Below are 23,876 nucleotides of genomic sequence, written 5' to 3'. Positions count from 1 at the left end.
GATACAGCTGGTCAGGAGAGATACAGGACCATCACAACTGCCTATTACAGAGGTGCAATGGGATTTATACTGATGTATGACATCACAAATGAGGAGTCCTATAATGCTGTCCAGGACTGGTAAGTAGATTTCACTGCAGAGCTGCAAGATAAATCCTACAGGAATCTCAAGTGTACAGTTCAATTTCTTCCAGCAATGGTGCTTACCACATCTACTATATTATGAGATTGGAAATTTGTGTGATTGGAAATATGTGGGGATCTGATTTGTATTTTTCAGTGCAGGTATGACAATACTCACAACCAATACAAATATAAAAATAACCTGATATTATCTACAATTACTGGATATCTTGATCCCGACTACCATTCTCTAACTAGGATATAAAGCCATGTTAACATTCTTGCCTGAATAGACATTGTAATAGAATAAATTAGATATTTTTCCCAGGGAAAATGCTGTTCTAAGCTCGCCTCAGTATTGAACAACGTGACTCCAAGCCTAGGCATTTTGGTCATGTGATTTTTAATAAGGAGATAATCAGATTTTACATTGGCTGATCCCTCACTTGGTCACTTGGGCAAAGGCCAGTGCTGTAGACACCAGCATTTATCTAAGAAAGGTAAGCTTTGAAGCCCTCCTGTTACAACTTTGTATCAGTTCCAGCTAGACTACTAACATAGCTAACTGTGGACAGGCTACAGACATTCAATTATTTACCTATTCTCAAGGAACACTGAATGAGCCTAAACAAGCATTGGTTGACACCTGTAGATGCAGCAATTTTAGCAGAACACCCACTATGCATTCCTTTTAAGTACATTACAGATTGAAATTCCAGCAGAAGCACTGAAGTCAGCTGAGGCAATCTGTGAGCTCTCTCTGCTCCCCCTCCCAGCAGTGACTCAGCAGCCTTCCAATCAAAAATGTAAACACAGAGCAAGTGCTATGAAAGGGGCACAAGGGTGAACTGAGCTGCTGGGCCCATCCTGCTTGGGAAAGTCATGCTGGCACTAAGGTATAAACTCATCTTTTGTCTGTTCTTTGACTCAATAGGTAGTGAAGCTAGGGTCATACTTAACATATTTGGAGCCTGAAACTTAAAAAAAAGGCTGCATTCAGGTTTGTATCTTAACATTGTCAATGTATTGAAAAGGATCTCAAATTTGGAAGCTGTGCCCAAATAATAGCAAGCAGAGGGCAAAATGCTAATCAGCAGTATTGCCTGTGGTCTCTCTGAAGCTGACCTTTCTTCATTACTGACTTATACCTTGTTTGGCATTTTGTCTATGTGTAGAAGCACCCACCGTGGTAGAGGTCTTCCAATTATCAGTCTTCAGCAATGAGAAGAGTGAGAAGCAGTAGTGAAATCGCCAAACTCGCTCAGTTCTCTCTCCAAGTCTCCATTGAAGACTTTACTAGCTCCATTACCGCTCAGCAACTGCTTTCAAGTTGTTACTCCATGTGAAGAGTTCCGTAATTGTTCTAATTAAGCCCTGGTGAAGGGGCAATGTGTGCACCCCTGCCCCCGAAACACGTTGGTGATTGTATCCGCTACGTGTTTGGAAAAAAAACACTTTTTGGATTTCAGCATTTTGGTGTGACACTCCAAACTTCTGATCCAACTATTGCATCCTAAACCTAGAATTCGAAGGCAGCAGTGCCTTGGATCTCACTTTGCAGATATATAGATACAGTATAAGGCTTTAGACACAGGAGTGCCTAGGCACCCTCACATACCAGGAGGTACATTGCTATTTTTCAGGAGAAATCCAATACAAAATTAAAATGTTTCTGGGTACTGCTTAGGCACAATTAAAATTTCAGATGTTCTATGTAACATAAGAAATATTCACTTTTTAAATTCATGTCTGCTTTGCAGCTGTACTTTGAGAATGATTCTGACCACTTTCTGTGGTTTCCCCTTTTCCTGCACAGCCTGTGTATATGCAATGCAAAAACACTCATTCTAATGCCTTTATTTTAACCCCCAAGTCATGGTCAGGTGACACATCTATCTCAGTACAGCAGTCATAATGTTGGCTAGGAAGAAGACACCAATGGCACAGAGAGTTTCCTGTACTGCTTGGCGAACTTTGTCAATCAATTGGTTGGTTTATTTCGAGCTGGTCACTGTGCAATCAATCCTGTTCAAACTTGGATGACATGATTACATCATATTCTGTTGTCTGAGAAACCGAAGGACATGTGGCTTGACAGCCAACATTCTAATATAGCAGTAAGGGTACTCAATTGTTCGAGGAGAGGTGGTGATGGATTAAGAGTTCTTTACTACTACCACTGATGGATTTACCTGGAGATTGGTTATAAACTGAAATGGAGTGTGGGTTGGCTTTAAAATGGATCTCTTCATTTTTAGTGGGAGACAGAGTTTAATTACCTTCCTAGTCAATACTGCTGTCCATGACCTTGACTGGGGGACTCTACACACCTCTGACAATTCCAACATGTTGAATGAGTTACTGTTGTAACCAGCCGAAGTACGGTCCCCATGTATACTTATGGAGAAGACACTTGGGCCAGTAACATTAGTATCTCAGCTGCAGTGAAAACCTATCATGTAACGGCTTTCCAAGAAGATAGAAGAAAATCTGGCTTCTGGATGGCAGTGAAGGCACAGCCATAGATCCTCCTTTGGGCTGAAAGGGAGTGGATTAAATTTTGAAAAGCATATGAGGATATGTGACATAGCTGGTCAGGGTGAAATAGACACATATCAACCTTTTAGTGGAAGATTGAAAAACCCTACTGTTGTTTTAACAAGGGAACAATATTTTGTAACCCTTAAAGGCAATTGGTTAACTCCCTAGAACAGGGGTCTGCAACCTTTAAGACATAAAGAGCCACTTGGACCCGTTTCCGAAGGGAAAAAAAAGACTGGGAGCCGCAAAACCATTGCAACATTTATAACAAATCCGACACTGCATATATTGCAAAAAGCACTCTGGTCATGAAGGGGGTTTAAGGGCCCAGTAAGCAAAGGGTTAATCAGGGCCACAGTGTATCTTCATAATCACAATCATAGCCTTAGGTCAGTGGTGGGCAACCTTTTTTTTCAACTGAGCCAAATCTCGCCAAAACCACGATTGAAATTTATTTTGACAGCCACATTTTTAAAACTGAAAATACATCCCCCATATAGTAATTCATCCCCCATAGTAATTCATCCCCCATATAGTAATTCATCCCCCATATAGTAATTCATCCCCCATATAGTAATTCATCCCCCATAGTAATTCATCCCCCACATAGTAATTCATCCCCCATATAGTAATTCTTCCCCCATAGTAATTCATCCCCCATATAGTAATTCATCCCCCATATAGTAATTCTTCCCCCATAGTAATTCATCCCCCATATAGTAATTCATCCCCCATAGTAATTCATCCCCCATATAGTAATTCATCCCCCATATAGTAATTCTTCCCCCATAGTAATTCATCCCCCATATAGTAATTCATCCCCCATATAGTAATTCTTCCCCCATAGTAATTCATCCCCCACATAGTAATTCATTCCCCATAGTAATTCATCCCCCATAGTAATTCATCCCCCACATAGTAATTCATCCCCCACATAGTAATTCATCCCCCACATAGTAATTCATCCCCCACATAGTAATTCATCCCCCACACAGTAATTCATCCCCCACACAGTAATTCATCCCCCACATAGTAATTCACCCCCCATATTGTCTCAATTCACTTACCTTTGCTCCGCGCGTTCCTCTCGCTGTGTTCCCGCGCCGTTCTGGTCTTCAGGGCGGACTGAGAGAGGAGTTCGTCACTCTGCCCCGCCTACATCCTGGCTGCCCCACCTACATCCTGACAGCCAATGTTCCACGCTCCGCGGGCCGGATTTTTGAGGAGGGAGGGGAGCGGGCGCCCGGCACACAGAAGAGCCGCATGTGGCTCGCGATCTGCGGCTTGCCGACCACCTGGTGGGCAGTGTGCTCCGGAGCCGCAGCAAAGATGAAAAAGAGCCGCATGCGGCTCTGGAGCCGCGGGTTGCCGACACCCGCCCTAGAACAACACACTAGTGTTTTTGTTTTTTTTTTTCAAACAAATATTAGTAGCCAATTATATTTTGCTTATTTAGAAACACATTTATGGCTTTCTGAAGCAATCTATTGACTTAGAAAAACTATTCCACAGCTCTTACAGCAAAGAATCCTGAAAAATGCACCAACGAAGTCTGTATTTACCTCTGTTGCACAGTTGAAGCACTGTAGTGCACAGAAAATAAAATATAGTGTATTGGAAATAATAAAATGGTCACATTCCTTGGTCCTCTCTGAAACTTCAGTTTCTAAATTTACTGATGATCTGACCTGAGGGCTAAATGTTATAACTTCTTATCTTCACTTTTCATAAAGCGATTGTAAACCTCTGAAATTAAAAATGAACAAAGCATATCAAAACATATTCTTCTATAGTGTATACTTGCCTTGATTCAAATCACCTGTTGTAATTGCTCTGCTCAGTCATTCCTCTGCTATCTGCATCAGGGGTGTATTTACCACAAGGCAAACAAGGCAAATGCCTATGGCAGCATTTTTCACGTGGGCAGTGCTGCCCTCCAAAAGAAGGGATGGAAGAAGGGACATACGCAGCACAGGGACCAGGTAGGATCTGAGAGGGGTTGTAGGCTGCTTGATGGTGTATGAAGAGCCTGGCTCTTGTTCTTGGGGATGTCCAGAGCTGTGAAGGTGAGTGTCTTATCTCTTGTCGGGGTGGGGTTGCCAGTGTGTGGGGGGCTGAGGTGGTGTTGGTCAATGTCAGGCTCTCTGCTTGGGGGAGGGAGGTGTTAGTCTGTGTCAGGGTTTCTCCATGGGGGGGAAGAGACAATTTTTGTGTTGCCTATGGCAAGCACGAAACCTAAATACACCACTGATGTGCATGAGTCATTTCTGACAGTCTATGCCAACACCAGGGAATCCGGGAATCCTGGGAGATGTCCTTTTTTTTTATTTAACTTTGATTTGATTGTCCAATATACAAAGAACAATATATTTACAAAAATAATTCACATATACCCATTCCATTATACCCCCTAATACCCCTCCCCCTCATCCCCTTTTTCCCCATCTCCATCCTCTTCCTGACTTATATCCTTTCTCATATTTATCTACTTGTTTCTTTATCTCCAACATTGCTCTCCCTCAAAATCACAATTAAGACTCCCTCCTGGCTTCTACTTTTCTCCACCAATTCCCACCAGTTCCATATATCTTTCAGAGGTGTTAAATTTCAACCAACTACACCTAATTTTCCTGACGTTTTCCATTTTATCCTCCTCTGTATGACATAACTCCTCCATCCTATAAATATTTTCAACTCTATTTATCCATTCATTAATTTTTGGAACTTCAGGAACCTGCCAAAACTTGGGAATCAGACTCTTAGCTGCACTAATTAGATGATAAAGTACCCTGTTTTTATATAATTTCACTGAGGGCTCAAAGTTATAGAATAAACAACTCCAGGGATCTCTCTGTACAATTATCCCATATATCTCCTGAATATAATGAATTTTTCTCCAGTAATCCTGTATTTTTGGACAACTCCACCATATATGTGCCATTGTACCTCTTTCTCCACATCCTCTCCAACACAAAGGTGATGTGTCTACTTGTTGTCTGTGAGCAATGTTTGGTGTAATATACCATCTATTTAAACATTTATAATTAAACTCCACTGTGCTCATATTTGTCGCCTCATGTGTTAATTTAAAAACTTTATTCCATTGCTGTACATTCAATTCTGTTCCAATCTCTTTTTCCCAATTTTTCAAGAACCCCGGAGGATCAGTTCCTTCTATAGCCATTAGGACCTTATAAATCCTAAAAGTAACATGTTTTGGGATTGTTTTTTCATTTAATAGTTTTTCAAATGGATACATGTCCTCCGATGTCCTCAATGGTTGAGGGAGACTTGAAACAAAGTGATTTAGTTGATAATACCGCCACTCATCAAATGTGATAAATAAATCTTTTTTCTGCTTTAAATTTTGAAAAATTTGCATTTTCCCTTCATTCAATATATCTTTCACACGTGCATTCTTATCCTTTTACCATTTCTCAAATACTGTATATTAACCTTCCCCGGAGGGAAATTGTGACAGTGTGCAGCTTCAGACCCCAGCCCTTCTCACCAACTTGTGACCGAAGGACCAGCCGATCTCACACTGCGCTGTCACTTGCGTAGCAATGCCACTCTCAGCTGTGTCCTGCACAAAGATTTTCCAGCTCGCGGGACCACAATCTATGTGCCAGCAGCCTGAGAGCGATTGTTACAGGGTCAGGTTAATTACGTAATTAACCCTTCACACTGCCACCACCACCTTTTTACAGAGGAGGAGGAAACTCACAAATCTTAGCAGTAACACTATGATATTAGCATAAGCGTCTGTAATGCACACTGTCACCACAGACAGATGTATTCAGTGGATTATTACATACAGTAGCACTCTTCAGAGACAGGGATTCTTTAGTTTGCATTAAACGCTTTAGAGACAGTTCAACACTTTTCAGAAAATAGGATTTATTACTAAAAAGGTCAAAATTGTGCAATTAAAATATTTACAGTAAAAGATGTAACAAAGATATAAAAAGAGCAATAAACAACAGAGAAATAAAAGAAAGCAGTTCAGAAGGCAGAATACTTGCAAAAGTCCTTGGTTTGAGCAGAGTCCAATCGTCTGAACAAAAGGCTGCTTTGGCTCTCAAGTCTTAGGTGGTTCCTGATCGATGTTAAAAGGAGAACTCATTTTTCTCCAGGCTGTCGGTCTTTTTCTATCATCTCAAAGGGGTGTCTCCTGAGAACAAATTTCCAATCATCCGGGGATAGGTGTTAGGCGATAACCAAGGTTATGACCAAATCCCTTACAAGTTCATACTAAGGTCAATAATCTTCAATAGGTACAGGTAGCATCCTAGCAACTGGCAGATTATTATTTAGAATTATATTCCAAATGCAAAGATATCAAACTTTAGCATATCTTGCCACTCCGGATGCTTTATTTTCTTTTGTAGGTGCTAACCTAGGGATGTAAGGTTTTATGTGACTCATATTAAAATGACCTATCCGAATATGTACTTCATATTAAGGTGCCCAGTTCCTGCTGATGTTTATGAATTTGTATGAAAAATGACTCATGTGGAATATACGTTTAATGGCACACTCTAGCTCTAATGGCCTAACAGGTCATGACTGACTGAGTTATTGTTTTACGATCGGGCAGAAGAAAGTGGTTTTCAAGCAGACCCCCTGGAACCAGACTAATTAGTGGTTTACAGCCATGGAGCTCATCCAGCTATGCTCATCTAGGATAAGTGGCATTTTGACCTCCGTTCACCCACAGCCTCACATTCAATTCAAAAGGGAGGAGGGAGGACAGGAGAGACAATATGGCCGCGACCTAACAAGATGGCAGTCAGTGTCCATGTCTCTATGCGCACAATTGTCACACCTCCCCTCTCAGGTGGTTGCATGAGAGGGAACTGCAATTTTCCTCCTGAAGCAACTGATGTCTGCTGCCGTTTTGGCTGATCCGTTATGCCCAGACGTTCACCTTGGTGTGATCTGGTACAACTGCACTGCTGGAGAACCAGGTTCCTTCTGAGAAGGGTGCTGTTCTCCCTAGCAGCATTGTTGTGCCAACAAAGTGAGTTGTGAGGGGTGAGCACCAGTCTGCTGTGACTACCAGGATATCGCGGCAGCTGCCGTGTTGCCCAGCTGATCACAAGACACTTCTGTTCAGGGGTGTCATATGCTAACATATTAAGATGTAGCTTCTTGTCTAGGTAGAGAATGAGATTTCCCTTGCCAGTCTCATTCCTCAGGCCCAGGACTACATCTGGCCCGAAGGTAGTGGTGCCTGTGTGCACCGAAACGGACAGGTGAATTCTGGAACTTGCCTCCCAGGTGTGCCTACAGGTACCTTTGCCCAGGTTGATCAGTCCTCTTTACCTGCTAGCATAAAGGACACCATTTACATCAGTTTCATATCTGTTAGGTCAGTCACAGGTTCAGCTGAGCCATGATAGTCGCACCCAGACTTTCCTTGTCAGTGAACTAATATTAACATCCTATGTATGAGATTTATGTGGAATCCATACAATCTTTTCTAACTGTGCCTTACTTAAAATCCCTTCCATCTTCACCCATCCTTTCCCTTGTGAGTTAAATGTCCAATCCACTATTCGTGATAAAATTAATGCTAAATAGTAATTCCTTACATTAGGTAAGCCCAGTCCCCCTTTTCCTTTTTTTTCTACTCAAGACTTCCTAACTGATTCTTGGTTTCTTATTTGCCCATATAAAATTTAGTAATCATCTTCTTTATCATCCCGAAAAATGATCCTGGGAGGTGAACCGGAAGCGTATGGAACTTATACAAAACCTTTGGCATTATCTCCATCTTTACTAAATTTATACGTCCTATCCAAGAAGCTCCTCCTTTTGAAAGTCTCTTTAGTTCTTCCTTGATTTCATTTATTAGGGGGATAGAATTTCCCTGATATATACCCTTTATTGTGGGGGTCAATTTTACTCCCAAGTATCCTATTTCCTTTTCCCTCCATATAAATGAAAACTCTTTTTGCAGACTCAGCTTCTCCGACCTTCTGATATTGATACTTAATACTTCTGATTTTACCAAGTTTATTTTCAGGTTTGCTAGCTTACCGTACTGTTTTAATACTTTCATTAAATTAGGCCGCGTTATTTTAGGTTTCACAATGTAAAACAACATATCATCTGCATATGCGGCTATTTTATGTTCCAGTTCACCTATCTTTATTCCTGCTATATCTGCACACTTCCTTACTTTTGCCAGAACAGGTTCCAAAGGCAATACAAACAACAATGGAGAGAGGGGGCATACCTGCCTAGTACCATTATACATTCTGAAAAACCGCGAGAGTGATCCGTTAACCTTCACCGCCGCTGACGGGTTATTATACAGCCCTTTTATCCATTTTAGGGCCTATTCCTATAGTCTCTAGTATGTCAAACATAAACCCCCAATTAACTCTATCAAAAGCATCAATCGATAGGAGTATTGCCGGCACTTTCTCTCTCTTAGCTCTTTGTACTAGTATAAGGGATCTCAAACTATTATCCCTACCCTCTCTTCCCGGTACAAAACCCACCCCATCTAGATGTACCCATTCTGGCATCAGATCCTTCAGTCTTGTTGCCAACACCTTAGCATATAATTTACTGTCTACATTTAATAAATATAGGCCTATAACTGGCGCACTGCGTACTATCCTTCCCTTCTTTAAGAATAATCGTTATATGAGCTTGCAATGGCACCTCTCTCATTTCCAACTCCTCCCCCAATGCGTTCATATACCTACACATTTTAGGGATAAGAAAATCTTAAAATTTTTATAATATCCTACTGTATATCCATCAGGCCCTGGGCTTTTACTTCCCCCTGTATTCTTTAAAGCTAAATTAATTTCCTCCGGAGTAATGGGTCTTTCGAGGGTATCTAATTTTTCTTGCACTAATCGTGGTAGCTCAACCTCACTTAAATATTTCTGCCTGATTCTTTTCTTTTCCTCTTCCATTTTGATCACTACAGCTCACATTATAAAGTTCACTATAATATCTTTGGAACCTATTGGCAATATCAGAAGTAGCGTGTAATATTTCTCCTTTTTCATCTCTAATTTTTTCTATAAGATTTTTGGATTTCTTATTCTTTAACCTTCTCATTAAATATTTACCAGGTCTATTCCCATACTGGTATCTTTCCTTTTGAAACCCTGTAAAATATCTTCCTCGACTCTTGTTCCATCAGATCTTTTAACGCATCTCTTTTGAGTATTATTTTCTGGTATATATCTGTTTCTCCCTTTTTTTTCTTATGTACCTGTTCCAACTTATAAAGCTCTTCCATCACCCTCTTTATTCTTGTCCCTTGTTCCTTCTTATGCTCTGCTCCTGCTGAAATCAATATTCCCCTGATATATACGTTATGTGTCTCCCAAACTATAGCCTCAGAGACCTCGTTAGTTTCATTGAACTCGAAAAATTGTTCAATTTCTCACCGTAACCTTTTTTCTACTTCGGGATCCTGTATGAGCATTTCATTTAATCTCCTCATAGTTGTTCTATCTTGCCCTCCTCCTACTCGTAATCTCGTTGTGACGGGCAAGATCAGACATAGACATAACCTCTGTATTGGAACTAACCAATGACTCCAACTGTCTATGTTCTATCACTATATAATCCAGTCTCGAATACAAGCCATGTAAATGAGAGAAGAAGGTATAGTCTCTTTCTCTTGGATGTTTCACTCTCCATGTATCCACCAATTGATGTTTATATAATATTCTCTTCAATAATTTCAACTTCCTACCCTCTTCTCTCTGTGCACATGACGATGCATCCAATCGAGGATCTAAACACAGAATAAAATCTCCCGCCACAACCAGACTTCCCTTTTTAAATTTAAAGTTTCTTTAACATCCCCTCTAAGAATATTGCTGGATTTTTATTTGGACAATATACTGTATATTAGCGAATGTAAATTCCAGACCCTGTAACTTTCCCCTTAGAAATAGGAATCGGCCCTCTGGGTCTTCGATGCTACTTTCCAGAGAAAAATTCAAATTTTTTGAGAACCCAGTTGCCACCCCTTTGGCTCCTTTAACTGGTGAGTCAGCATAGTACCACTCTGGAAGAAATTTTGAATATAATCTGATATTTGTATCTCGAGTTAAATGTTTTTCTTGGAGAAATACTACTTCTATAGAGTGTTGATGTATTTCCCTGGGTATCTTATGTCTTTTTATCGGGGAGTTCAGCCCTTTCACATTATATGTCATAAATATAGTCAAGTTCATTTCTATTGTAGTTACGTTGATCTGCTGACTTTCCTTCATGATAACACTGATACATACAGTTTAGGATATGGATGCTCATCCTTCTCTCCCTATAGCAACCATTTACCCACCTTTCCCAAACACCCTTCTCCTTGAACCCCCTCTCCCCCCCACGCAAACCCGTAGGCCTAAGTTTTGCCCTTGACTCTGTCGTGGGACCTTCGCCCAGGCGATTCCCATATTGGAATGGAACTCTAAACATGCACGCCCACTCCGCCCCCCCTCTTGCCACATAGGGGATCTACAGTTTTGGCAGCGCATTAAGCTTCCAGGCCGCCCTTATCTTATCAACATTACTTAGTTCCTGCTGCACTTCTAACCTCCCTAATTCTCCCTGTATGGGCCCACAGCCTCGACATGGAAGAGGAGAGGTGGAGGAGGGGCAGGCGAGAAGAGAGAAAAAAAAACAAAACTCACCACTCATTAAAGTCATACCTCTCACCTCCTTCACCTTCTCCATCCCTCCCCCCATGTCGGATTACCTTCTTTTATTTACATTCTGCCACCTCTCCTTTCCTGGCCCTAAACACTCAGTAGACCCTTCTGACCACCCAACAATGTCCATTTCTTGTAAATCTAATTTTCTATAAAAGTCACTGAATTCTTCTGGGAATCTTAATCTTGCCGATTTCCCGTCTCTCCAACCAATCAGACAGGCAGGGAACCCCCAGTTATATTGGATCTTTCTCTCCTTCATCTGCTCCAGTAACGGTTCCAGTGATCTTCTCCTAGCTAACGTTTCAGATGAAATGTCAGGAAATATTTGTATCTTTATCTCCAAATTTTATTTCAGGGGTCTCTGTGAGCTTTTTCCAAATTTTTTCTCTGTCCTCATAGTTGTGGAAACAGACAATCACATCTCTAGGCAAGTCAGTTCCTTATCCTATGAATTCTCTCCATTTTAAGATGTTCTGTTGGGGATCTAACAGAGGGTTAAGCACTCTTTATTTTATCTTCCAATTCTTCTCTATGGGACTCTTCTGGCAAGCCGTGGATCTTTAAATTGTTTCTTCTTTCTCTATTTTCTTGGTCCTCTAATTTAAATGCAAGCTGTCTCTGTTCTCTTTTCGTTTCTTCTATCTGCGTCTTAAGTTTAATGATCCAAAGTTCCTGTGTCTCCATTTTCCCCTCTACCTCCTCCCACTCGTGTCAATATTCGACCCAGATTGTTACGTATTGCCACTAGTTAATTTTTCATAGATACAGTTGCAAGAAAAAGTATGTGAACCCCTTGGGATTACGTGGAGTTTTGCATGAATTGGGCATAAAATGTGCTCTGAACGTCATCTAAGTCACAACAATAGAAGAACACAGTCTGCTGAACATAATACTACACAAACATTAGATGTTGCCATGGTTTAATTGCACATAAAATGTAAACATTCACAGTGCAGGGAGGAAAAAGTATGTGAGGCCCTAGCTTAATGACTTCTCCCAGAGCTAATTGGAGTCAGTAGTGAGCCAACCTTGACTCCAATCAGTGTGATGATATTGGATGTGTTGCTGACAGCTGTCCTGCCCTTAAAAAACACACACCTGTTTTGGGTTTACTGGTTTCAAGAAGCACTGTCTGATGTGAACCATGCCTCGCAGAAAAGCGCTCTCAGAAGACCTACGATCAAGAATTGTTGACTTGCATGAAGCTGGAAAGGGTTACAAAAGTATCTCCAAAAGCCTTGATGTTCATGTGTCCACGGTAAGACAGACTGTCTACGAGTGGAGAAAGTTTAGCACTGTTGCTACTCTCCCTAGGCGTGGTCGTCCTGTAAAAATGACTGCAAGAGCACAGCGCAGAACGCTGCATGAGGTAAAGAAGAATCCCAGAGTGTCAGCTAAAGAGCTACAGAAATCTCTGGCACATGCTAACATTTTTGTTGACACATCTACAATAAGGAAAACATTAAACAAGAATGGAGTACATGGGAGGACACCACGGAGGAAGCCATTGCTGTCCAAAAAGAATCTTGCAGCACGTTTGAAGTTTGCAAAAGAGCACCTGGATGTTCCACAGCACTACTGGCAAAATATACTGTGGACAGATGAAACCAAGATTGAGTTATTTGGGAAGAACACACAACACTATGTGTGGAGAAAAAAAGGCACAGCACACCAACATCAAAACCTCATCCCCACTGTAAAACATGGCGGAGGGAGCATCGTGGTTTGGGGCTGCTTTGCTGCCTCAGGGCCTGGACGGATTGTTGTCATTGATGGGAAAATGAATTCCAGAGTTTATCAAGACATTTTGCAGGAAAATGTACGACCATTTGTCCGCCAACTGAAGCTCCGCAGAGGATGGGTGACGCAACAGGACAATGACCCAAAGCATACAAGTAATTCAACAAAACAATGGCTGCAACAGCACAGAATACACCTTCTGGAGTGGCCCAGTCAGAGTCCTGACCTCAACCCGATTGAAATGCTGTGGCATGACCTTAAGAGAGCGATTCACACCAGACAGCCCAAGTAGAGATGAGCGAATTATTCAAAAATTCGATTCGGCTGATTCGCCGAATTTCAGGAAGAAATTCGATTCGATGCGAATTAATTCGCTACGAAGTTAACTTATAAAAAGGGTTTCTAGGCTTCAGAGAGCCTTTAAATTAGTGCAGAACACTGTACCTTTAATTTAAATGCCCTTGGAGATGAGGAAGGAGAAGGAGAAGGATGAGAAGAAGGAGAAGGATGAGAAGAAGGAGAAAAATAAGGAGAAGGATGAGAAGAAGGAGAAGGAGAAGGATGAGAAGAAGGAGAAGGATGAGAAGAAGGAGAAGGATGAGAAGGAGAAGGAGAAGGATGAGAAGAAGGAGAAGGATGAGAAGAAGGAGAAGGATGAGAAGAAGGAGAAGGATGAGAAGATGGAGAAGGATGAGAAGAATGAGAAGGATGAGAAGAAGGAGAAGGATGAGAAGAAGGAGAAGGATGAGAAGAAGGAGAAGGATGAGAAGATGGAGAAGGAGAAGGATGAGAAGAAGGAGAAGGATGAGAAGAAGGAGAAGGATGAGAAGAAGGAGAAGGATGAGAAGAAGGATGAGAAGAAGGAGAAGGATGAGAAGAAGGAGAAGGAGAAGGATGAGAAGAAGGAGAAGGAGAAGGATGAGAAGAAGGAGAAGGATGAGAAGAAGGATGAGAAGAAGGAGAAGGATGAGAAGAAGGAGAAGGAGAAGGATGAGAAGAAGGAGGAGAAGGATGAGAAGAAGGAGAAGGATGAGAAGAAGAAGGATGAGAAGAAGGAGAAGAAGAAGGAGAAGGATGAGAAGGAGAAGGATGAGAAGAAGGAGAAGGATGAGAAGAAGGAGAAGGATGAGAAGAAGAAGGATGAGAAGGATGAGAAGAAGGAGAAGGATGAGAAGAAGGAGAAGGATGAGAAGAAGGATGAGAAGAAGGAGAAGGATGAGAAGAAGGACAGTTCTGTGACAGTTTCTGTCTATTTCTGACAGTTCTGTGACATTCACTCCATACAGCGGTTTCAACCGCTGTATGGAGTGAATGTCCCAGAACTGTCAGAAATAGGCTATTTCTGACAGTTCTGGGACATTCACTCCATACAGCGGTTGAAACATTTGTATCTATTTGTTTCCATAAATGAGGATGAAGAAGAAGAAGAAGAAGTAGGATGAAAATAAGATTAATTCCAAGCCGGCAAAAAGTGTTTCTGCAGAGCTCCTCTAAGTGTATCTGCAGAATAGAGGAGCTCTGCAGATACACTTTTTGCCGGCTTGGAATTATTCTTATTTTCATCCTACTTCTTCTTCTTCTTCATCCTCATCCTCTTCTTCTTCTTCTGAGGATGAGGATGAAGAAGAAGAAGAAGTAGGATGAAAATAAGATTAATTCCAAGCCGGCAAAAAGTGTATCTGCAGAGCTCCTCTAAGTGTATCTGCAGAGCTCCTCTAAGTGTATCTGCAGAATAGAGGAGCTCTGCAGATACACTTTTTGCCGGCTTGGAATTATTCTTATTTTCATCCTACTTCTTCTTCTTCTTCATCCTCATCCTCTTCTTCTTCTTCTGAGGATGAGGATGAAGAAGAAGTAGGATGAAAATAAGATTAATTCCAAGCCGGCAAAAAGTGTATCTGCAGAGCTCCTCTAAGTGTATCTGCAGAGCTCCTCTAAGTGTATCTGCAGAATAGAGGAGCTCTGCAGATACACTTTTTGCCGGCTTGGAATTATTCTTATTTTCATCCTACTTCTTCTTCTTCTTCATCCTCATCTTCAGAAGAAGAGGATGAGGATGAAGAGGAAGAAGAAGAAGTAGGATGAAAATAAGAATAATTCCAAGCCGGCAAAAAGTGTATCTGCAGAGCTCCTCTATTCTGCAGATACACTTAGAGGAGCTCTGCAGATACACTTAGAGGAGCTCTGCAGATACACTTTTTGCCGGCTTGGAATTATTCTTATTTTCATCATACTTCTTCTTCTTCATCCTCATCCTCTTCTTCTGAGGATGAGGATGAAGAAGAAGAAGAAGTAGGATGAAAATAAGATTAATTCCAAGCCGGCAAAAAGTGTATCTGCAGAGCTCCTCTAAGTGTATCTGCAGAGCTCCTCTAAGTGTATCTGCAGAATAGAGGAGCTCTGCAGATACACTTTTTGCCGGCTTGGAATTCTTCTTATTTTCATCCTACTTCTTCTTCTTCTTCTTCCTCATCCTCTTCTTCTTCTTCTGAGGATGAGGATGAAGAAGAAGAAGAAGTAGGATGAAAATAAGAATTCCAAACCGGCAAAAAGTGTATGTGCAGAGTTCCTCTATTTCTGACAGTTCTCTGACAGCTTCTTCACATGTACAGCGGTTGAAACATCTGTATCCTAAATGGAAACTAATAGATACAATGTTTCAACCGCTGTACATGTGAAGGAACTGTCAGAGAAATGTCAGAAATAGCGGAGCTCTCTGCAGGGACACTTTTGATGGCTGATCGGGAAAAATCCGATTCGCGCACCCGAAGTAGGCAAATATTCGGATTCGACGCGAATCGAATTTTTCCTGAAATTCGTATCGAATTCCGGTTCGCCTGGTTCGATTCGCTCATCTCTAATCCCAAGAATAGTGCTACACTGAAACACTTTTGTGAAGAGGAGTGGTCCAAAATGACTCCAGATCATTGTGCAGGTCTGATCTGCAACTACAGGAAACGTTTGGTTGAGGTTATTGCTGTCAAAGGAGGGTCAACCAGTTATTAAGTCCAAAGGTTCACATACTTTTTCCTCCCTGCACTGTGAATGTTTACATGTTATGTGCAATTAAACCATGGCAACATCTAATGTTTGTGTTGTATTATGTTCAGCAGACTGTGTTCTTCTATTGTTGTGACTTAGATGACGTTCAGAGCACATTTTATGCCCAATTCATGCAAAACTCCACGTAATCCCAAGGGGTTCACATACTTTTTCTTGCAACTGTACCTCCAATTTTGCAAACATATCTGCCATATCTGCTTATGTGAAAATTTTTGATGTAGCTCCTTGTTAGTCCATCACACTTTGATCCATTGTGCTATCTGCATTTGTCGTGTCGTAAGACTGGTGCGCGTCTTGTGTTCCCAGTGACATTCTTATGTAGTCTCCCACCCCTTTCCTATTCCTCTCCTGTTGTTTCTTAGGGGTTAATTTCTCTGGGCTTTTCTCCTGGAGGGGTAGATATTTCTTTATTATGCTAGTATTCGCACCTGCTGGGGGGGGGTTTGCTCCCCCCCCTTTAACGGATTTGCTCCTCATCTCTTATGCTTTGCCACTGAATTTGTTGTAATACACGGCTGCTGTATTATCCATCCCCCTGAGAGACTTAAAAAATACTAAAAAATACTTTGTGAGCAGGAGTGATCTATCTAATTCCACTGCCACTCAGAATCACTGAGAGCCCCCCGAATTCAATCACAGTAGAGAAAGTCCTGCCGTTGCTCACAGCAACTCACCAACCCCTTTCATATTGATAAATCTTGATCTCGTCTTCATAGGCGTACACCGTTCCCACTGTTACCGCCGAGCTTGACTCCTGATGGGATTAGATAGGTTAAAGAAATTATTAAAGAGTTTCTGTTTCTTTAAACTTCTGGGGGGTCTCAAGGTCTCCCAAGGCTGCTAGCCAGGTGTCAGGAATCCCCGCCGCGATGGGCTCGGCGCAGGCGCAGTTCACCGCCCTGTGTCAGAATGCGGGCACTGAGACCTGGCCGTCCGCAGCGAGGGAGTTCGCGCATGCGCAGTAGGGGCCGCGCGCGTGGCACCAATGCCAGCGCAGGGCGGGATATTTAAATGGCCCTGAGCTGTCATTCAGTGCCTTCTGGTCTTTCCTTGTATCCTGTATCTGCGAACCTGTTCTAAGTAAGTTACTGACCCGGATTGTACCTGACCTTGTTGCCTTCTCCTGCCCAGACCCTTGCTTTGCCTGACCTCTCTCCTGTATGCCCCCGTTTGGATCTGACCTTCCGTTGCTGACCTGGCGTGTGACCCGACTACTCTCTGCCCGCTGCCTTGTACTGCTCCGTCCCCACTGTTACCGACCCGGCCCGTTTGACCCTGCACTTGCTCAGCCATCCATCCATCCCGACGGGATCACCCGACCTCCTCACATCAGGCTCTTCCCTGCAGGAGCCCCTGGCGAATACCACTACCACTGACAGGCGTGCTCAGTAGCCACAACCTGGTCTCGCGGTACTTCAAGTCCATCCCCACCATCAGGGGCTCTGGTGAACACGTACCCTGGGGCTTAGATACCGTGCGCTGGGGACGTCTGGCCAGTGGAGTGCTAGTGGAACTGCCTGGTGGTCCCTTACACCAGGTCTTTAATAAATCATTTTTAATTTTCTCTCTCTTCCTCAGCTGTAAAGCCACATCACTCTTCTGAGGTTTTGAAATTGCCTGTCACTTTTTCAAAATTGCCACCTTTTATCACATGGGCTGTCACCTGGTTAGTCACATGGGCAGTCACATGGATGTCACAGGGATGCTCTCACCATCCCCATCTCCTCTGCTGTCGCCACCTCCTGCTTCCGGAGACTGTCTATCCTCACCGCTCCGCCACCTCTCCCAGGGGCACTGGACCGGACCTCCACCCAGACCCAATGCTGCCACGGCTCTCCTCTCCACTCCTGCCCAGCCTCGTGGTATGTAGAAACTTTAGGGATACGGAGTGGCAGGATAGGGCTGGCTGAAGGGCTGCAGAGCTACTCTCTGTTTGCCAGGCCCCTGGAGCTCACATTGCTCACGGAGCCATGCTCATGCTCCTCGGGAGATGTCCTCCTAACCCCCCCCAGCACACAACAGGTGAATAACAGCCTCAACTGTGCATGTTTCTGTATGAGAGTGTTGGGGAGGGGGGTGTCAACTGGCACCCTCCACTCCAGTCTCAGATTACTCTCAGATGCCTGCTGTGTACTGTACTGTGTGTGATCAGATCCCCGCCCCCTCTTCTGGAGCTAAGGAATGCTGTGTAAATTGTACACTTTAAATGGATGTAGAGGAGAGAGGGCTGCATATAAACAGGTACAACTTATGTAGGAAGATTTAATCTTTTTGTATCACCTGAAGCCAGTCACTTCAGTGGGCACATGTGAGCATTTGCAACGACTTTAATGTTCTACTTTTTATTGACAAATGTACCACGGCATTGTTCTGCCATTGTATATTTTGTCCTACGCTTGAATACATCGCAGTGCATCTGTATCCATACTGCACACCTTGTTACAATAAAATCTTTGTAAAACAAATTGGAGATTATGGTACGAGGAACACTTTTTCTAGAAAAAGCAAAAAAGTCTCTGTGTATTTTCTTGCTTTGAACTCATTCTGTGATATCCAAATTGCAAAAAAGCCCATCAATTTTAAATGTTCTAGGAAGAGTCACATTTTGTAAATGTCACCAAAATAGATCCTGACTTGGCAACCAATCTTCCTGCACTTCCAAGCCATTCATTGCTGTGACCTTTCCCAAAGCTACTCTTAAGGGTTCTCCAAAAAATTAAAATGTAGAATAAAATTCTTGGCTCTAGTTATACCTTTAAACTGTAAAGATGCCTTATGTCTGGTCATGTTAAAGAGGGTTGTAATTGATTGGCAGTGCTCCTCACAAATGAACAAAGATGGGAAAACTGTGCAATTTTGAGGCTGAATAAGGCGTGTGATTTGTTCATTTTGTTACTGGTTTCAGTCATGTTTTGGAAAAAAAGATCTTGATAAGAGATTTTATCCTTTTTTACTGAAAAAAAATTATTATTGGGATTGGTTATTAAAAATAGATTTGCAAAATTATTAAAATGGCTGTAGTCATTGTGTCAGCACAGAGATTAAGGTTCCATGCACACCAGCGTTTTTTTTAAGCTGAGAAAATGCTGGATAAAAACCGCTACCGTAATCATGTGTTTTAGTAGCATTTTTACAGTACATGTAGAGGAAAAAAAAATAAAAGAAAAAACCTGTTAGGAGAATTTTGTAGCATTTAGCAGCGTTTAGCGGTTTTTTTCTGCTGGAAAAACGCTCCAAAAAAACTCTACAAAAACAATATTTTTCTGCTACTAGATGCTGTAGCTCAAAAAATGCTACTAGCCTAAAGCAGCATGCATGGACACATAGGATAACACGTGGACACATGGGATAACGCGTGGACACATGGGATAACGCGTGGACACATGGATAACACGTGGACACATGGGATAACACGTGGACACATAGGATAACGCGTGGACACATGGATGACGCGTGGACACATGGATGACGCGTGGACACATGGATGACTCGTGGACACATGGATAACGCGTGGACACATGGATGACACATGGATAACACATGGACACATGGGATAACGCATGGGATAACGCGTGGACACATGGATAACGCGTGGACACATGGATAACGCGTGGACACATGGGATAACGCATGGGATAACGCATGGACACATGGGATAACGCATGGGATAACGCATGGACACATGGATAACGCATGGACACATGGATAAATGGGATAACGCATGGGCACATGGATAAATGGGATAACGCATGGGCACATGGATAAATGGGATAACGCATGGGCACATGGATAAATGGGATAACGCATGGGCACATGGATAAATGGGATAACGCATGGGCACATGGATAAATGGGATAACACATGGGCACATGGGATAACGCATGGACACATGGATAACACTTTAGCTTCTAGGAGCAGAAAAAAAATGCTAATAACTTTTAGGAGCTTAAAAAAAACGCTAGTGTGCATGGAGCGTCAAGATTTGGACCCTCAGTGCTGCTCAGACTGCGGCAACAGCAGAAGGCCCACTACAGCACCAACTTATCTGCAAGGGAACAGTGGCAGTCGAACTCGTACTATGGTCAGCTAGGGTATCACTCAAAGTCATTTCAATGGGTAAATTTAATTTGTGGGTCAAACACTGTGAATATCAAGATATAGTAATGCTGGGGGGGACTGGAAAATCTACACCTTTACACCTTTTGGAGGTGAATAAGCTCGCCCAAAGCTCATGCTTAAAAGTGCCCGGACTTGAAGTGGTTAACTGGAATGTTAGTGGTTTTTATTATGCAAAAATCTGATATATTTGGACAGATCCTAAGCTAAAATTTTGAACAGGATAAGTGCAACAAGCACAATGAAAATGTCTATGTATAAGTGTATCTATCAAATCTATTGAAGTTGTTCATTTTCTAAACACTGCCAAATAAATGTAATTGGGAGTTTTTCCATGTATGAAACCACTACCTGCAGGAAAGGTCTTTCATGTCACCAACCCACCTTTCTGGTGGAGGGATGCCTTTTGGCAGCTGTGTTAAGACTCACTAGAAAATTGACAGCTGTCATCTCTTTCTACAGGCATTGTATAGGAAATGTATACAGAAATGTAATCATTGATTTTTTTATATTACTTTGTCTTCTTTTTTTTAGGGCTACACAGATCAAAACCTATTCCTGGGACAATGCACAGGTCATATTGGTTGGAAATAAGTGTGACATGGAGGATGAGAGAGTGATACCTACAGAGAAAGGAAAGCACCTAGCTGATCAGCTTGGTATGTGTTGTGCTGCAGTTCCCTCTGCTGGATTTCAGACAAATTACTGGAGTCTTTGCTAAGTATATTTACTGTCTCTTGTGTAGATTTTCCTTTTTATGTTCTACCCAGTGAGAGCAGTTTTAAATTTATATGGCAATTTTTGCAAAATTTAGCATGCCCATGGATATACACTCACTGGCCACTTTATTAGGTACACCTGTTCAATTGCTTGGTAACACAAATTGCTAATCAGCCAATCACCTGGCAGCAACTCTATGCATTTAGGCATCTAGACGTGGTGAAGACGACTTGCTGAAGTTCAAATCAAGCATCAGAATGGGGAAGAAAAGGGACTTACGTGACTTTGAATGTGGCATGGTTGTTGGTGCCAAATGGGCTGGTCTGAGAATTTCAAAAACTGCCTATCTACTGGGATTTTCATACACAGCCATCTCTAGGGAAATCAAGATTCATTAGACCAGGCAACGTTTTTCCAATCTTCTATTGTCCAATTTTGGTGAGCATGTGTGAACTGTAGCCTCTGTTTCCTGTTCTTAGCTGACAGAAGTAGTACCTGGTGTGATCTTCTGCTGCTGTAGCCCATCTGCTTCAAGGTTCAACGTGTTTTGCGTTCAGAGAAGGTATTCTGCATAACTTGGTTGTAACGAGTGGTTATTTGAGTTACTGTTGCTTTTCTATCATCTCATATCATATCACACAACTGTCACTCACTGGATATTTTCTCCTTTTCGGACCATTCTTTGTAAACCCTAGAGATGGTTGTGTGTGAAATTCCCAGTAGATCAGCAGTTTTTTTAAATACTCAGACCAGCCTGTCTGGCACCAACAACCATGCCACATTCAAAGTCACTTAAATCCCTTTTCTTCCACATTCTGATGCTCTGTTTGAACTTCAATAAGCCAACTTTACCACGTCTACATGCCTAAATGCATTGACCTGTTGCCACGTGATTGGCTGATTAGCAGTTTGTTACCAAGCAATTAAAAAGGTGTGCCTAATAAAGTGGACGGTGAGTGTACTGCTAGTTATTACTAATGTGCAAGCTCAAAAATAACCATTTTTCCCAGCTTACAATGGTGATAGTAGCTGATGACATTGAAAGATGAATTGGCTCCTGTCTAAATTGTCCCTAGTATGTGTATGTATGAACGTGAGTTAGGGACCTTAGATTGTACGCCCCTTGAGGGTTAGGGACTGATGTGAATGTACAATATGTATGTAAAGCGTTGCGTAAATTGACAGCGCTATATAAGTACCTGAAATAAATAAATAAATAATAAAGATGATGGCAATTACAGCAGAAGATGATGTCAGAATGGAAAATTGCTTACAAATAGGGAAGAACAATGACTTGTTTGGGGTGGAATTAGACACAAGTTGATTCCTATACAAATTGAGAGTTTTCACTCAGGAGATTGCAGTAGAATGAATTTGGGTAAATTGGAGGCAAATGTTGACATAATTTTGCCCAAGGTAAAGTTGGTAGTTTTACGCAAACTGAATTTTGCTGATCATCCCCATTTACAGAAAATGCTTATTCAGCATCCGCTATGTTTTAGGGCCTACTGGTCCCAGTCAGTTTTCTGATACTATCCTCTATAAGTCAGTGAGGCTACTTTCTATTTTAGCATCTCTGCTCATAGGACTGAGGTGACAATGCTTGATCATCTGGCTAAAAAGGAAGCTAGAGCCAGAGAAATGACATAAAGCTGCATTTGTGAAGCAGGAAATAAGTCTGTCATCTGCATATTTCTGTGCAGTGTTATAGGATGTAAATCACAAGATTGGCTGAACAGAATTACAATCCTTTTGGAAAGTTAAATAGTAAAAATACATTTATTTAAATTGTTTATACCCCTGGTCTTCAACCCGCAGCCTATTGGCACTTTTTGTGCATCCCAAAAGACTCCTGCAGACACTAATCTGTGTTTACCTACCGTGTTTCCCCGAAAATAAGACACTGTCTTATTTTTTTTTGGCTCAATAAAACACACTAGGTCTTATTTTTTAAATGTCCAGGTGTGGACAGGGGTTGCAGAGGTGAGCTGTAGGCAGTTGTGGATGAGGGTTACTATGGAGAGGGCCGGTTGATGACAATTGTGAGCTGCAGTCAGGTGTTGCAGAGGTGACTTGACAGGTGAGTTTCAGACAGGGTGCAGATATGAGCCACAGACAGGGTGAAGGGGTGAGTTGCAGATGGGGATGCAGAGGTGAGCTTTGGCCAGCGAGTGCAGAGCTGAGCTGTGGCATGCAAAGGTAGGTTGCAACTCAGCTCACATATGCACCCTGTCTGCAACTCACCTGACTCAATTTACCTCTGACACCTGACTGCAGCTCACCTTTACACCCCCCCTCCCTCCACTGCCCTCATATAGTTAGCTAGCATTGCAAAACACAACTGTCAGCAGCTGGACACTCTCTATAGTAACTCCTGTTTCGGGTCCTATCTTCCCACACAGTGCACCAAGTGCACTTACCGCTCTGCCTCTTCCCCACTGGCCGGTGATCACCCCTGGGGCGTCGACTTCCATGCATTAGGCTTCAGGAGGAGAGGCCCCGTCCCTAAACACACTGCACCCGCAGATATCTGTTCCTTCCCTGTCCCACAGTGAGTACAGAGGTAGGGAGGTACTGTGGGAGCAGATGGTGCTGTCACTTTAGCCGCGCTTCTGTGTTTATAAGAGACAGTAAATATGGGTGTGCGCAAGGCCAGTGCCGAAGGTGGCGGAATGGCGTTCCGCCATATTCCGGCTGAAAAAAAGCCCTGATCACAACTAGGTCTTCTTTTTGGGGTAGGTCTTATACTTTAGCAATTTCCAAAAATAGCACTAGGTCTTATTTTCGGGGTAAGTCTTATTTTAGGGGAAACAGGGTATTGCCCTGTTATAGCAGTGATTTCTAGCAGTATCATGTAATATGTCTCCTGAAGCATAGC

General features: G+C 42.3%; 1 protein-coding gene across 2 annotated transcripts in view; it reads left to right on the top strand.

Annotated features, from left to right (window-relative positions):
- The window catches only part of RAB3B (RAB3B, member RAS oncogene family), a 166,950-nt gene that overhangs the window by 137,814 nt on the left and 5,260 nt on the right, over nucleotides 1-23,876 (top strand). For both annotated transcript variants that reach the window (XM_089684480.1, XM_089684481.1), the window contains exons 3-4: nucleotides 1-119; nucleotides 20,813-20,937. In XM_089684480.1, the coding sequence (XP_089540606.1) occupies nucleotides 1-119; nucleotides 20,813-20,937 (244 nt within the window). The remainder of the gene's footprint in view (nucleotides 120-20,812; nucleotides 20,938-23,876) is intronic.

This window comes from Staurois parvus, unplaced genomic scaffold (genome assembly GCF_062004578.1).
Source record: "Staurois parvus isolate SC_StPar_1 unplaced genomic scaffold, SC_StPar_1.0 ptg000347l, whole genome shotgun sequence".
NCBI classification, from domain to species: domain Eukaryota; kingdom Metazoa; phylum Chordata; class Amphibia; order Anura; family Ranidae; genus Staurois; species Staurois parvus.
This window is presented reverse-complemented; position numbering and strand designations above follow the sequence as displayed.